The sequence below is a fragment of the Symphalangus syndactylus genome, chromosome X (assembly GCF_028878055.3).
Source record: "Symphalangus syndactylus isolate Jambi chromosome X, NHGRI_mSymSyn1-v2.1_pri, whole genome shotgun sequence".
Classification (NCBI taxonomy): Eukaryota; Metazoa; Chordata; class Mammalia; order Primates; family Hylobatidae; genus Symphalangus; species Symphalangus syndactylus.
The window spans coordinates 154399152-154414666 of NC_072447.2; the positions used below are offsets into that span (position 1 = coordinate 154399152).

Here is a 15515-nt window from a genome sequence, read left to right on the forward strand (position 1 = left end):
TAGAAGTTGAATAGGGTATCAGAGTGAATCATGCAAACTAAGGGTAGGTATTCTTTCACAGAAACAAATATATATGTTGCTACCTACATGTATCCTTGGAAGACATGTAAAATATATTTCTTTGAGGAAAAAAGGTTTCCAAAGTCCAGCTCTGGCTGGGGAGGAGCCCCTGTGGGAAGGCGTGCATCTTCTCAAAGAGGTCACTACAATAACGGGTGCTGCAGCCACCCAGGGAACACCTCTCCTGGTACCCGCAGCCATTTTCTGCAAGGGGTACAGCTGGGCAAATGCTCAGAGGTGAGAGAAAGAGCATCTCCAACCCATCACTTCAACAAAGAGCCAGGACCCCGGAAGAGGACCCTCCTGAGTGAAGACTGAGAGTCCACCCCCGCACAAAGAGGAGCCACAGAATCCAGCTTAGAGCCTCCTGTCAGCCCTGGAAGACCCCAGCGGCTTTGTCGCCCAAGGACACCTCTCCCCCCACTGTGACCTCAGGGGACTCGGAGTCAGAACCTTGGTCTGAGGGGAGCAGACACCATTCACAGAGAACAGGGGTCCAGGCTATGCCAGGAATCAAGGGAGGACTGAGGGGCACGCCTACCTCAACCCCTAACCCCAGGACCTCTCGCCTCCTCCCCCACCGCAACTCCCACCCTGGCCGAATCCGGTTCCGCCCCTGCTGTCAACCCAGGTGGCCCGGATGTGACATCTCTGACTTGCGCATTGGGGGTCAGAGAGAAGCGAGGCTGTCAGTCTGACCAGCAACTCGAGATCCATGGAGGGAAGCAGGCTCAGGCTCTGTGAGGAGGCAAGGTGGGGGCAGGCTGTGCTAGGCATCAAAGTCACGACCCTAAGAGAGAGCTGAGGGTTCCCCACCCCCATTCCTATCCACCACCCCATTCCCATTCCCTTCCACACTCCTAACCCAATCCACACCCTCATCCCCTACCAGCATCCCTATCCTCCCCAACCCTGCACCACCCTCATACCCCCATCCCCAATTCAACCCCCGCACCCTCATCCCCCACCCCACACCTGCACCCCCACCCCCCAACATCCATACCCCCATCCAGGCAGGATCCCCAGTTCTGCCCCGCTTTCAACCAAGGAAAGCCCCAGGTGCCCGGATGTGATGCCACTGACTTGCACACTGGGGGTTAGAGAAAAGCGAGCTTCTCCATCTGACTCGCAGCTTGAGACCGGCAGAGGGAAGCCCGCCCAGGCTCTATAAGGAGGCAAGGTGAGATGCCGAGGGAGGACTCAGGAGGACCCCCACCCCACATAGACGACCCCAAAAAATCCAACACCACCCCTGCTGCAAGCCCTGGGCCACTCCTGGGAAGACTGCTCAGTCGGGGGAGAGGCCACCACCCCACTGCCACTTAAGCCTCAGGGGACTCAGAAGTCAGAGCTTCGGGTGATCAGTGCAAGACGGGTGGGGGCACACTCTGACAGGCATCAACCTCAGGATCATAAAAGCCAGCTGAGCGTACTCCACCCCTCTTCCCATCCGGCAACCCCATTCGCATCCTGGACACCGTTCCCATTCCCATTCTCACTCACAAACCCATCCACACTCCCATCCTCCACCAGCTCCCCATCCTCCCAAACACCCCATCACCCTCACACCGCCATCTCCCACCCCCAAAAACCCGACGCCTCCACTGACCTCACCCCTGCCACCGACCTGAACCCTCCCACCCCCATCCATGCTGAATCGGGTTCCGCTTCTGCTTTCAACCCAAGAAAGCCCCAGGTGCCCGGATGTGATGCCACTGACTTGCACGTTGCGGGTAGAGAGAAGCGAGCTGCTCTGTCTGACCAGCAGCTTGGGATTGGCGGAGGGAAGCGGGCCGGGCCCTGTGAGGAGTCAAGGTGAGACGCTGAGGGACGACTCAGGAGGCCCCCACCCCAGATAGACGACCGCAAATAATCCCGCAACACTCCTACAAGCCGTGGGCCACCAGTGGGCAGACTTCTGAGTCTGGGGAGCACACCACCCCACTGCCTCTGAAGTCGCAGGGAACTCTGGAGTCAGAGTTTGGGGTGATTAGTGTAAGACTAGTGAGGGCAGGCTCTGCCAGGCATCAACCTCAGAACCCTAAGAGAGGACTGAGCGTACTCCACCCTTATTCCCATCCCCCATCCCGTCCCCTTTCCCATTACCATTTGCACTACCAAACCCATCTGCGCCCCCATCCCCCACCAGCACTCTTACCCTCCTCAACCCCCCACCTCTCTCAGACCGCCATTTCCCACCCCAAAAACCAGGGCCCCTCCACCAACCTCACCCCTCCCACCCCCATCCACGCTGAATCGGGTTCTGCTTCTCCTTTCGACCCACCCACAAAAACTAGCCCCCCTCCACTGACCTCGCCCCTCTCACCGACCTCACCCCTCCCACCCCCATCCACGCTGAATTGGGTTCCACTTCCGCTTTCAAACCAAGAAAGCTCCAGGTGCCCGGATGTGATGCCACTGACTTGCGCATTGGGGGTAGAGAGAAGCGAGCTGCTCTGTCTGACCAGCAGCTTGGGATTGGCAGAGGGAAGTGGGCCAGGCCCTGTGAGGAGTCAAGGTGGGACGCTGAGGGAGGACTCAGGAGGCCCCCACCCCAGATGACCGCAAATAATCCCGCAGCACTCCTTCCAGCCGTGGGCCACCCGTGGGCGGACTTCTGAGTCTGGGGCGCCCACCACCCCACTGCCTCTGAAGTCGCAGGGGACTCTGGAGTCAGAGCTTGGGGTGATTAGGGTAAGACTAGTGAGGGCAGGCTCTGCCAGGCACCAACCTCAGGACCCGAAGAAGGGGCTAAGCGTACCCCACCCCATTCCCATCCCCCATCCCTTCCCGTTTCCCATTACCATTTGCACTCCCAAACCCATCCGGGCCCCCATCCCCCACCAGCACTCCTGTCCTCAACCACCCACCTTTCTCACACCGCCATCTCCCACCCCAAAAACCCCGGCCCCTCCCACCAACCTCATCCATCCCACCCCCATTCACGCGGAATCGGGTTCTGCTTCCGCTTTCAACCCACCCCCAAAAACCCGCCCCCTCCACCTACCTCACCCCTCCCACCAACCTCACCCCTCCTACCCCCATCCACAAGAAATTGGGTTCTGCTTCCGCTTTCAACCCACCCCCAAAAGCCCGCCCCCTCCACCGACCTCACCCCTCCCAACCCCATCACGCTGAATCGGGTTCCGCTTCCGCTTTCATCCCAAGAAAGCCCCACATGCCCGGATGTGATGCCACTGACTTGCGCGTTGGGGGTAGAGAGAAGGGAGCTGCTCTGTCTGACCAGCCGCTTGGGATTGGCGGAGGGAAGCGGGCCAGGTCCTGTGAGGAGCCAAGGTGAGACCCTGAGGGACGACTCAGGAGGCCCCCACCCCAGATAGACGACGGCAAATAATCCCGCAACACTCCTACCAGCCATGGGCCACCGGTGGGCGGACTTCTGAGTCTGCACCCACCACCCCACTGCCTTTGAAGTCGCAGGGGACTCTGGAGTTAGAGTTTGGGGTGATTAGTGTAAGACTAGTGAGGGCAGGCTCTGCCAGGCACCAACCTCAGGACCCTAAGGGGGCTAAGCATACCCCACCCCATTCCCATCCCTCACCCCTTCCCGTTTCCCATTACCATTTGCACTCCCAAACCCATCTGCGCCCCCATCCCCCACCAGCACTCGTATCCTTCTCAACCACCCACCTTTCTCACACTGCCATCTCACACCCCAAAAACCCAGGCCCCTCCACCGACCTCACCCCTCCCACCCCCATCCACGTGGAATCGGGTTCTGCTTCCGCTTTCAACCCACCCCCAAAAACCCGCCCCCTCCACCGATCTCACCTCTCCCACCCCCATCCACGCTGAATCGGTTCCACTTCCGCTTTCAACCCAAGAAAACCCCACGTGCCCGGATGTGATGCCACTGACTTGCGCGTTGGGGGTAGAGAGAAGCTAGCTGCTCTGTCTGACCAGCAGCTTGGGATTGGCGGAGGGAAGCAGGCTAGGTCCTGTGAGGAGCCAAGGTGAGACCCTGAGGGAGGACTCAGGAGGCCCCCACCCCAGATAGACGACCGCAAATAATCCCGCAACACTCCTACCAGCCGTGGGCCACCAGTGGGCGGACTTCTGAGTCTGGGGCGCCCACCACCCCACTGCCTCTGAAGTCACAGGGGACTCTGGAGTCAGAATTTGGGGTGATTAGTGTAAGACTAGTGAGGGCAGGCTCTGCCAGGCACCGACCTCAGGACCCTAAGGTGGCTAATTGTACCCCACCCCTTCCCGTTTCCCATTACCATTTGCACTCCCAAAGCCATCTGTGCCCCCATCCTCCACCAGCACTCGTATCCTTCTCAACCACCCACCTTTCTCACACCGCCGTCTCCCACCCCAAAAACCCAGGCCCCTCCACCAACCTCACCCCTCCCACCCCCATCCACGAGGAATCTGGTTCTGCTTCCGCTTTCAACCCACCCCCAAAAGCCCGCCCCCTCCACCGACCTCACTCCTCCCACCCCCATCCACGCTGAATCGGGTTCCGCTTCCGCTTTCAACCCAAGAAAGCCCCACGTGGCCGGATGTGATGCCACTGACTTGCGCGTTGGGGGTAGAGAGAAGCGAGCTGCTCTGTCTGACCAGCAGCTTGGGATTGGCGGAGGGAAGCGGGCCGGGCCCTGTGAGAAGCCAAGGTGAGACCCTGAGGGAGGACTCAGGAGGCCCCCACCCCAGATAGACTACCGCAAATAATCCCGCAACTCTTCTACCGGCTGTCGGCCACCGGTGGGCGGACTTCTGAGTCTGGGGCGCCCACCACCCCACTGTCTCTGAAGTCACAGGGGACTCTGGAGTCAGAGCTTGGGGTGATTAGTGTAAGACTACTAGGGGCAGGCTCTGCCGGACACCAACCTCAGGACTTTAAGAGGGGGCTAAGCGTACCCCACCCTTATTCCCATCCCCTACCCCGTCCCCTTTCCCATTACCATTTGCACTCCCAAACCCATCTGCGCCACCCCCCACCAGCACTCGTATCCTCCTCAATCACCCACCTTTCTCACACCGCCATCTCCCACCCCAAAAACCCGGGCCCCTCCACCAACCTCACCCCTCCCACCCCCATCCACGCAGAATCGGGTTCTGCTTCTGCTTTCAACCCACCCCCAAAAACCCGCCCCCTCCACGGATCTCACCCCTCCCACCCCCATCCACGCTGAATCGGGTTCTGCTTCCGCTTTCAACCCAAGAAAGCCCCACGTGCCCGGATGTGATGCCACTGACCTGCGCGTTGCGGGTAGAGAGAAGCTAGCTGCTCTGTCTGACCAGCCGCTTGGGATTGGCGGAGGGAAGTGGGCCGGGCCCTGTGAGGAGCCAAGGTGAGACCCTGAGGGAGGACTCAGGAGGCCCCCACCCCAGATAGATGACCGCAAATAATCCCGCAACACTCCTACCAGCCGTGGGCCACCCGTGGGCGGACTTCTGAGTCTGGGGCGCCCACCACCCCACTGCCTCTGAAGTCACACGGGACTCTGGAGTCAGAATTTGGGGTGATTAGTGTAAGACTAGTGAGGGCAGGCTCTGCCAGGCACCGACCTCAGGACCCTAAGGTGGCTAAGTGTACCCCACCCCTTCCCGTTTCCCATTACCATTTGCACTCCCAAAGCCATCTGTGCCCCCATCCCCCACCAGCACTCGTATCCTCAACCACCCACCTTTCTCACACCGCCGTCTCCCACCCCAAAAACCCAGGCCCCTCCACCAACCTCACCCCTCCCACCCCCATCCACGCGGAATCTGGTTCTGCTTCCCCTTTCAACCCACCCCCAAAAGCCCGCCCCCTCCACCGACCTCACTCCTCCCACCCCCATCCACGCTGAATCGGGTTCCGCTTCCGCTTTCAACCCAAGAAAGCCCCACGTGGCCGGATGTGATGCCACTGACTTGCGCGTTGGGGGTAGAGAGAAGCGAGCTGCTCTGTCTGACCAGCAGCTTGGGATTGGCGGAGGGAAGTGGGCCGGGCCCTGTGAGGAGCCAAGGTGAGACTCTGAGGGACGACTCAGGAGGCCCCCACCCCAGATAGACGACCGCAAATAATCCTGCAGCACTCCTTCCAGCCGTGGGCCACCCATGGGCGGACTTCTGAGTGTGGGGCGCTCACCACCCCACTGCCTCTGAAGTCGCAGGGGACTCTGGAGTCAGAGCTTGGGGTGATTAGTGTAAGACTAGTGAGGGCAGGCTCTGCCAGGCACCAACCTCAAGACCCTAAGAGGGGGCTAAGCGTACCCCACCCCATTCCCATCCCCCACCCCTTTCCGTTTCCCATTACCATTTGCACTCCCAAACCCATCTGCGCCCCCATCCCCCACCAGCACTCGTATCCTCCTCAACCACCCACCTCTCTCACACTGCCATCTCCCACCCCAAAAACCCTGGCCCCTCCACCAATCTCACCCCTCCCACCCCCATCCACGCGGAATAGGGTTCTGCTTCCGCTTTCAACCCGCCCCCTCCACCGACCTCACCCCTCCCACCGACCTCACCCCTCCCACCCCCATCCATGCTGAATCGGGTTCCGCTCCCGCTTTCAACCCAAGAAAGCCGCAGGTACCCGGATGTGATGCTGCTGACTTGCGCATTGGGGGTAGAGAGAAGCGAGCTGCTCTGTCTGACCAGCAGCTTGAGATTGGCAGAGGGAAGCGGGCCAGGCCCTGTGAGGAGTGAAGGTGAGACACTGCGGGAGGACTCAGGAGGCCCGAACCCCAGATAGACGATGCCAGTCTCGAACCACTCATGCTCCCAACCCTTGGCCACCCGTGGCCAGAATTCTGAGTCTTGGGTGCCCACCACCCCACTGCCTATGAAGTCGCAGGGGACTCTGGAGTCAGAGCTTGGGGTGATCAGTGCAAGTCTGGTGAGGGCAGGCTCTGCGAGACATCAACGTCACGATCGTAAAAGCCAGCTTAGCCTACCGCACCCATATTCCCATCCCCCAACCCCATTCCCATCCCCTACCCCATTCCCATTCACACTCACAAACCCATCCACACTCCCATTCTCCACCAGCTCCCCATCCTCCCAAGCCCCCCACCACCCTCATACCACCATCTGCTACCCCCAAAAACCCGCTCCCTCCACCGACCTCACCCCTCCCACCCCCATCCAAGCTGCATGAGGTTGTGCTTCTGCTTTCAACCCAAGAAAGCCCCAGGTGCCCGGATGTGATGCCACTGACTTGCGCACTGGGGATTAGAGAGAAGCTAGCTTCTCAGTCTGACAGGCAGCTTGGGATTGGCAGAGGGAAGCTGGTCCAGGCTTTGTGAGGTGGTATGGTGAGAAGCTGAGGGAGAACTCGGGAGGCCCTCTCCTCCCCAGATAGATGACCCCAAATAATCTAGCACCCCTCCTGCTTCCAGCCCTGGGCCACCCGTGGGCGGACTTCTGAGTCTGGGGCGCCCACCACCCCACTGCCGCTTAAGCCGCAGGGGACTATGGAGTCAGAGCTTGGTGTCATCAATGCAAGACTGGTGGGGGTAGGCTCTGCCAGGCATCAACGTCAGGATCCTAGGAGAGGGCTGAGTGTCCTCCACCCCCATTCCTGTCCCCTACCCTGTTCCCATTCCCATCTGCACTCCCTACCCCATCTGTACCCCCATTCTCCACCTGTGCCCCTACCCTCCCCAACCCCTCCACCAGCCTCATACCCCCCTCCACCACCCCTACCTTCATCCCCATCAGTGCAGCATCCGGTTCCACCCCTGCTTTCAATCCAGGCAAGCCCTGGGTGGCCAGATGTGATGCCACTGACTTGTGCATTGAGGGTTAGAGGGAAGTGAGGTTCTGGGTCTGAAGGGCGGCTTGAGATTGGCAGAGGGAAGGTGGCCCCGGCTTTGTGAGGAGGCAAAGTGAGACTCGGAGGGAGGATTCAGGACACCCCTATCCCTGATAGAGGGTCCCAGCCCTGGACTACCCTGCGGAGGCTGACTTCTCAGGCTGGGCCGCCTCTAGCTTCCCACCCCACCACCACCTGTCCCCACACCCTGTCCCCACAGGTGACTCTGGAGTCAGAGCGTGGTGTGACCAGGGAAGGGCTGCTTAGGAGAGGGTGCTGTCCAGGCTCTGCCAGGCATCAAGGTCAGGAATCTCATGGAGGACTGAGGGCTCCCAAGAGCCCACTGCAATCCCCACTCCCATGACCCAACCCCCACTTCATTGCCATTCCCACCCCTATCCACCACCCCTATACCTCAACCCAGATCCCCATCCGCTTTGCCTTTCCACCCACACCCTTCCCACCAGAACCCCCACCCTGGCCCCCACCCTGGTGGACTACGGTTCAGCCCCTGCTGTCAATCCAGGAAAGCCCCTGGTACCCAGATGTGACGCCACTGACTTGCTCATAGGGAGTTAGAGCAAAGCGAGATTCTCCTTAGGGGCAGCTTGAGATCAGCATAGGGAAGCGAGCCCAGGCTCTGAGGAGGCAAGGTGAGTGGCTGAGGGAGGTCTCAGAAGGTCCCCTCCCGAGATAGAGGGCCCCAAGTAATCCAGCACCACCACTGCTGCCAGCCCTGGACCACCCAGGGGCAGACTTCTCAGGCTGGGCTGCTCCCCACCTCCGCCCCCTTCCAATGCGTTTGTTTAAGCCGCAGGGGACTCTGGAGTCAGAGGTTGGTGTGATCAGGGAAGGGCTGGTTAGGAGAGGGCATGGCCCAGGCCCTGTCAGGAATCAAAGCCAGAAACCTGAGAGGGAACTGAGGTCCCCCAAGATCCCAGTCTAACCCCCACTCCCACAAATCCCCTGCCATTTTGCTGCTCCATTTCCCATTCCTTGCCCTTCACCCTCACTAGGCAGAATCCAGTTCCCCTTCTGCTATCAATCCAGGGAAACCCCAGGCTTGGTGCTGGGATGTTTTGGGTGTCAGAGAATCAAGGGCATGGTCCTGAGGGGCCAATTGAGATCGGCTGAGGGGAGCGGCGAGGCAAGGTGAGACTCTGAGGAAGGACTGAGGAGGCCCCCACCCAAGATAGAGGAACCCAAATAATCCAGTGCAGCTCCTGCTGCCAGTCCTGGACCACCCGGGAGAAGACTTCTCGGGCTAGGCCGTCCCAGCTCCCACTGCCACTAAAGCTACAGGGGACTCTAGAGTCAAGAGCTTGGTGTGCCCAAGGCAAGGCCCAGGCTCTGCCTGGCACTGGGGTCAGGACTTTGAGAGGGAACTGAGGGCCCTACACTCTCACCCCATCCACATTCCAACATCCCCACCCCCATCCAGATCCCCAGCCCCATCCCCAACTCTGTTTTTCAGAATCCATTTTGTCCCCTGCAGTCAACCCTCGGAAGACGTGGGAATGGTCAGGCACTCGAATCTTGACATCCACATCGAGGGCTGAAGGAGGGAAAGGGTTTGGTATCATGAGCAGAGCCTCAGGGTAGCAGAGGGAGGACCCTGGCCTTCCTGGAAGATGAGGAAGGCCTCAGGAGACCCAGCACCCCAAGGCAGGGACCCCACCCCACCTCTGTCTGGGAATGAGGTGCCTCCTCTTAGCCTCGGGAATCCAAGGGATGGCGACTCAGGTCAGCAGAGGGGTGGGTTCCAGCCCTTCCAGGCTCAAGGAAAGGAAGACGAGGGAGGACTCAGGGGGCCTTGCATTCCAGATCAGTGGAGACCTGGGCCCTGGGAGGTCCTGGACAAGGTAGCCACCTGTAGCTCATACTTCCTGCACCTTCGAGGTCACAGAGAGGAGAGGGCTGTGGTCTGAGGAGTGGTACTTCAGGTCAGCAGAGGGAGGAGTCCCAGGATCTACAGGACCCAAGGTGTGCCACACTTCATGAGGAATAGGGATACCTGTGGCTCAGAAAGACGGGACCCCACAGAATCTGGCTGTCCCCTGTTCTTAGCTCAGGGAGGACCAGAGGAGGGATGGCCCTATGTGCTAATCTCACTTGTACCACAGGCAGGAAGTTGGGGAACTTTCAGGGAGATGAGGTCTTGGAGTAAAAGGGCAGTGTCTGCTCATCTCGGGCTTGGGGGTTGAGGAAGGGCAGGTCCTGTCAGGAGCAAACATGAGTAACCCATAGGAGGCCATCAGAACCCTCACCCCAGAACCAAAGGGGTCAGCCCTGGGCACCCCACACAGGGGTGACAGGATGTGGCTCCTCCTCATTTCTGATTCCAGATCTCAGTGAGGTGAGGACCTTGTTCTCAGAGGGTGACTCAGGTCACCACAGGGACCCCCATCTGGTCGACAGATACAGTGGTCCCAGGAGCTGCCAAGAGTCCTGGTGAGGAATGTGAGGGAGGATTGAGGGTACCACAGGGCCAGAACACAGATGATGACCCCACAGAAATCAGCCCTGCTCCTGTTGTCACCCCAGAGAGCATGGGCTTGGCTGTCTGCTGAGGTCCTTCTCTCATCCTGGGATCACTGGTGTCATGGATGGGGAGGCCTTGGTCTGAGGGGGCTGCACCCAGATCAGTAGAGGGAGGGTCCCAGGCTCTGCCAGGAGTTAAGGTGAGGACCAAGCAGGCTCCTCACCCAGGACACATGGGTTCCAATGAGTTTCGACATCTTTTGTTGTCGTTCTTTGGAAGACCTAGGCACATGTGGCCAGATATGTGGGGCTTCTTATGTCCTGTTCCCTCTCAGGCATGTGAGCTCTTGATCTGAGTTTCTCAGGCCAGCAAAAGAGTGGGATCCAGGTCCTGCCTGGAGAAATGTGAGGGCCCTGAGTGAACACAGTGGGGATCATCCACTCCATGAGAGTGGGGACCTCACAGAGTCCAGCCTACCCTCTTGATAGCACTGAGGGACAGGGGCTGTGCTTACAGTCTGCACCCTAAGGGCCCATGGATTCCTCTCCTAGGAGCTCCAGGAACAAGGCAGTGAGGCCTTGGTCTGAGACAGTGTCCTCAGTGCCAGCAGTGAATGTTTGCCATGAATGCACACCAAGGGCCCCACCTGCCACAGGACACATGTGACTCCAGAGAGTCTGGCCTCACCTCCTTACCATCAGTCCTGCAGAATCGACCTCTGCTGGCCGGCTTTACCCTGAGGTGCTCTCTCACTTCCTCCTTCAGGTTCTGAGGGGACAGGCCAACCCGGAGGACAGGATTCCCTGGAGGCCACAGAGGAGCACCGAGGGGAAGATCTGTAAGTAAGCCTTTGTTAGAGCCTCCAAGATTTGGTTCTCAGCTGAGGCCTCTCACATGCTCCCTCTCTCCCTAGGCCTGTGGGTCCCCATTGCCCAGCTTTTGCCTGCACTCCCGCCTGCTGCCCTGACCAGAGTCATCATGTCTTTTGAGCAGAAGAGTCAGCACTGCAAGCCTGAGGAAGGCGTTGAGGCCCAAGGAGAGGCCCTGGGCCTGGTGGGTGCGCAGGCTCCTACTGCTGAGGAGCAGGGGGCTGCTGTCTCCTCCTCCTCTCTGGTCCCTGGCACCCTGGAGGAAGTGCCTGTTGCTGAGTCAACAGGTCCTCCCCAGAGTCCTCAGGGAGCCTCTGCCTTACCCACTACCATCAGCTTCACTTGCTGGAGGCAACCCAATGAGGGTTCCAGCAGCCAAGAAGAGGAGGGGCTGAGCACCTCGCCTGACGTGGAGTCCTTGTTCCGAGAAGCACTCAGTAAGAAGGTGGATGAGTTGGTTCATTTTCTGCTCCTCAAATATCGAGCCAAGGAGCCGGTCACAAAGGCAGAAATGCTGGAGAGAGTCATCAAAAATTACAAGTGCTGCTTTCCTGTGATCTTCGGCAAAGCCTCCGAGTCCCTGAAGATGATCTTTGGCATTGACGTGAAGGAAGTCGACCCCACCAGCAACACCTACACCCTTGTCACCTGCCTGGGCCTTTCCTACGATGGCCTGCTGGGTAATAAGATCTTTCCCAAGACAGGCCTCCTGATAATCGTCCTGGGCACAATCGCAATGGAGGGCGATTCTGCCTCTGAGGAGGAAATCTGGGAGGAGCTGAGTGTGATGGATGTGTATGATGGGAGGGAGCACAGTGTCTATGGGGAGCCCAGGAAGCTGCTCACCCAAGATTGGGTGCAGGAAAACTACCTGGAGTACCGGCAGGTGCCCGGCAGTGATCCTGCGCGCTATGAGTTCCTGTGGGGTCCGAGGGCTCTGGCTGAAACCAGCTATGTGAAAGTCCTGGAGCATGTGGTCAGGGTCAATGCAAGAGTTCGCATTTCCTACCCATCCCTGCATGAAGCAGCTTTGTTAGAGGAGGAAGAGGGAGTCTGAGCATGAGTCGCAGCCAGGGCCGTGGGGAAGGGGCAGGGCTGGGCCAGTGCATCTAACGGCCCTGTGCAGCAGCTTCCCTTGCCTCGTGTAACATGAGGCCCATTCTTCACTCTGTTTGAAAAAAGTAGTCAGCGTTCTTAGTAGTGGGTTTCTGTTTTATTGGATGACTTGGAGGTTTATCTCTGTTTCCTTTTACAATTGTTCAAATGTTCCTTTTAATGGATGGTTGAATGAACTTCAGCATCCAAGTTTATGAATCGTAGTTACGTATATTGCTGTTGATATAGTTTAGGAGTAAGAGTCTTGTTTTTTATTCAGATTGGGGAATCCATTCTACTTTGTGAATTTGGGACATAGTAACAGCAGTGCAGTATGTATTTAGAAGTGTGAATTCACCGTAAAATACGTGAGACAAAGAAATTAAAAGATACTCATGCCTCAGTCTATTCTGTAAAATTTAAAAAATATATATGCATACCTGGATTTCCTTGGCTGCTTCTTGAATGTAAGAGAAATTAAATCTGAATAAATAATTCTTTCTGTTAACTGGCTCATTTCTTCTCTAGGCACTGAGCATCTGCTCTGTGGAAGGCCCAGGATTAGTAGTGGAGATACTAGGGTAAGCCAGACACACACCTACCCATAAGGTATTAAGAGTCTAGGAGCTGCGGTCATATAATTAAGGTGACAAGATGTCCTCTAAGATGTAGGGGAAAAGTAAGGAGTGTGGGTATGGGGCTCCAGGTGAGGGTGGTCGAGTGTAAATTCCCTGTGTGGGGCCTTTTGGGCTTTGGGAAACTGCATTTTCTTCTGAGGGATCTGATTCTAATGAAGCTTGGTGGGTCCAGGGCCAGATTCTCAGAGGGGAGAGGGAAAAGCCCAGATTGGAAAAGTGCTCTGAGCAGTTCTTTTTGACAGTGGATGAACAGAGAGGAGCCTCTACCTGGGGCAGGAATGGAAGGTGTCTTGCGCTTTTGTCCCAGTGTTGTTGAACACAGTGCATGAGCTAGGTGATGGACACCCATTATTTGCAAGGGCTTTCTGTGAGATAAGTGTATGTCTTCCCCAAAAGGGAGACCCAGAAGCCACTGGCCAGGTGCTTTTCTACCTGGCTGGGACAACCAGAACTGACTATTAAAAAGGCATTCTAATTAGGTTATCTCAAGTGCAATTTGACCAGTTGTAAGCAGGGGCTAGATTTTGGGTGGTAACAAAACGAAAATGGTGGTATGGATGGAAAAGCAGCTGGGAGCGAGGGAAGGAGTTGGTCTTTGACTCAAATTCTAGGAGCTTGGAGCTGCATCTGGCTGGGGAAAACTCCCACACCCTCAAATTTTGAGGCACATTCTCTAAGTGGTAATTCTTACTGAATTTTATGGATGAAACTTCCTTTTCTGGCTAACTATTCCATGCCCTGTTGAGCTGTATACTCTCTGATGAACAACAAAATCCCAGAATGCTAGGGTCTGGGGTCAAATAATACTAGAAGTAACAGCCATCTGCCATTCCCTAAACTTCTAATTTAATTCCAGGCCCTGAGCCAGGTGCTTCACATACATTGCACACACTCCAACAGTCCTACTAGATGGCTTATCAAATCTGCTTACAGATGAAGAATTCAAGGCTCACAGGGCTTGTGAATTGGGACATAATAACAGAGTATTTCCAGGGCATCCCCAGGATCATGTGGCTAGTAAGGAACAGGGCTGGAACCAGACCCCTGCTCTGAATTCCTTTAGAGCCCGTGCTGTTCCCATTCCCCCCAGCCTGAGGTTGACCTCCTGACTGGTACTTTATTTCTCTTCTCAGCACTGCACCATGTATCTCAGGTGACAAAAACAAGGACCTTGAGGCCAACATTACTAAAAGCAGGCTTGGAGAAGGTGGCAATGAGAATCAAACACCATTTGGGGCTGGTTTGCGCTGGGTTCCTTGAGAGCTGAGTCTGCCCAGGTGTGGGCATTGCTGTCCAGTCTCAGCACTTTCTGGAACTACAGCGCATTTCCTCTGGTCACTTCCATGTGGTCTTGTCTGACTCTGGAACCTTCCCTGCTGACCACCTTGTCACTGGTCCCCACAGAACAGCCCAAAATCACCTGCTCACCTCTTGACAGGGAGCATTCTGGGACAGTAGAAGTCTTCTGGCTGTCCCATCTCTCACCCAGGAAGCCATGTGATATAAGCAAACTTTTTGATGTAAAATTCACATAGGGACAGTGGCTTTTAGACAGCTGGGTACCACTCTGGTTATCTTCAACACAGTCTCCAAGTGTTTTCCGAATGGGTTGAGTAGAGTCTGATTTGCCATATTATCCATCAGTTTTTGGCATGTCACCCCGAAGTTAATAGGGGTTTGGAACCACCTTGATACTTGAAATTGGACTTTAACAGGGTGTTTTATTTGGAATCCAGCTCTGAACACATACACAGATGAATGCTTTACAACCAAAGCCTCCCTCATGAGTATTAGGTGGGGAAAAACTTTGAAAATCCTAGTGGAACAAACATCTACATACTGAGGCTGAATTCCTGAATCCCTATAGTCTCCCAGGAGGTGAAAAATGATTCCTTGGAATACATGTCAGCTCTGATGAAAAAGGAATAATTAAGCAGCCTTCTACTGCCTCTTGTATGCTTAACTGCCCCATGGAAAAATACTGGCTTTCAGTGTGCCTAGAGGCACCTGACAGGTGTTCAGGCATGTGGAGGGTAGCAGAGACTCACAGGTTAAGATTTTAACCAGGAATCAAATGAAGAAAATATTCTCGGTGTACTTAGAGGGAGCTCAATGAGAAGAACTTAGGAACACAGAGAAGGAAATAACAGACACTGAAGTCTATTTGAGGTAGTGAGGGTGGCAGGAGGCAGAGGATCAGAAAAGATATCTATTGGGTACTGGGCTTAATACAGGGATGATGAAATAATATATAGAACAAACTCCTGTGACTCTTATTTATGTATGTGACAAACCTTCACATGTACCCGCAAACCTAAAATAAAAGTTAAAAAAAAAAAAAGGGCATTGCAAAGGGAGGCCTTCCTGCTGAGACTTTCAAGATTCTTGGACAGTTGTGACCCTACATTTGAAAGCATCAGTCACATATTAGGCACTCGAACAATCTGGAGAACTTCAAGGCAAATTTGACCTTCTCAGAAACTCCTCCTAGAAATGAGATGGATTGTGTAACAGCAAATTATAATATTAATAGTTGCCTTTTATTGAGCACTTACTCTGTAACAGTTTATGGGGGAGACAATAGTCCTCACCCACGCCTT

General features: G+C 56.1%; 1 protein-coding gene across 7 annotated transcripts; it reads left to right on the forward strand.

The window, feature by feature from the left end:
- The first annotated feature begins 3338 nt into the window (after positions 1 to 3338).
- Positions 3339 to 12785, forward strand: MAGEA4 (MAGE family member A4). 7 transcript variants are annotated; one of them, XM_055267581.2, is made up of 5 exons: positions 4631 to 4697; positions 5250 to 5378; positions 5910 to 6038; positions 11079 to 11151; positions 11227 to 12785. In XM_055267581.2, exon 5 carries the CDS (start codon positions 11292 to 11294, stop codon positions 12237 to 12239), a length of 948 nt encoding a protein of 315 aa, XP_055123556.1. In that variant the 5' UTR covers positions 4631 to 4697; positions 5250 to 5378; positions 5910 to 6038; positions 11079 to 11151; positions 11227 to 11291; the 3' UTR covers positions 12240 to 12785. The 7 variants fall into 7 exon arrangements, with proteins under 7 accessions (XP_055123559.1, XP_063491014.1, XP_063491015.1 ...); XM_055267582.2 differs by lacking the exon at positions 5910 to 6038; XM_055267584.2 differs by lacking the exons at positions 4631 to 4697; positions 5250 to 5378; positions 5910 to 6038 and adding an exon at positions 3339 to 3357.
- The last annotated feature ends 2730 nt before the right edge of the window (positions 12786 to 15515 follow it).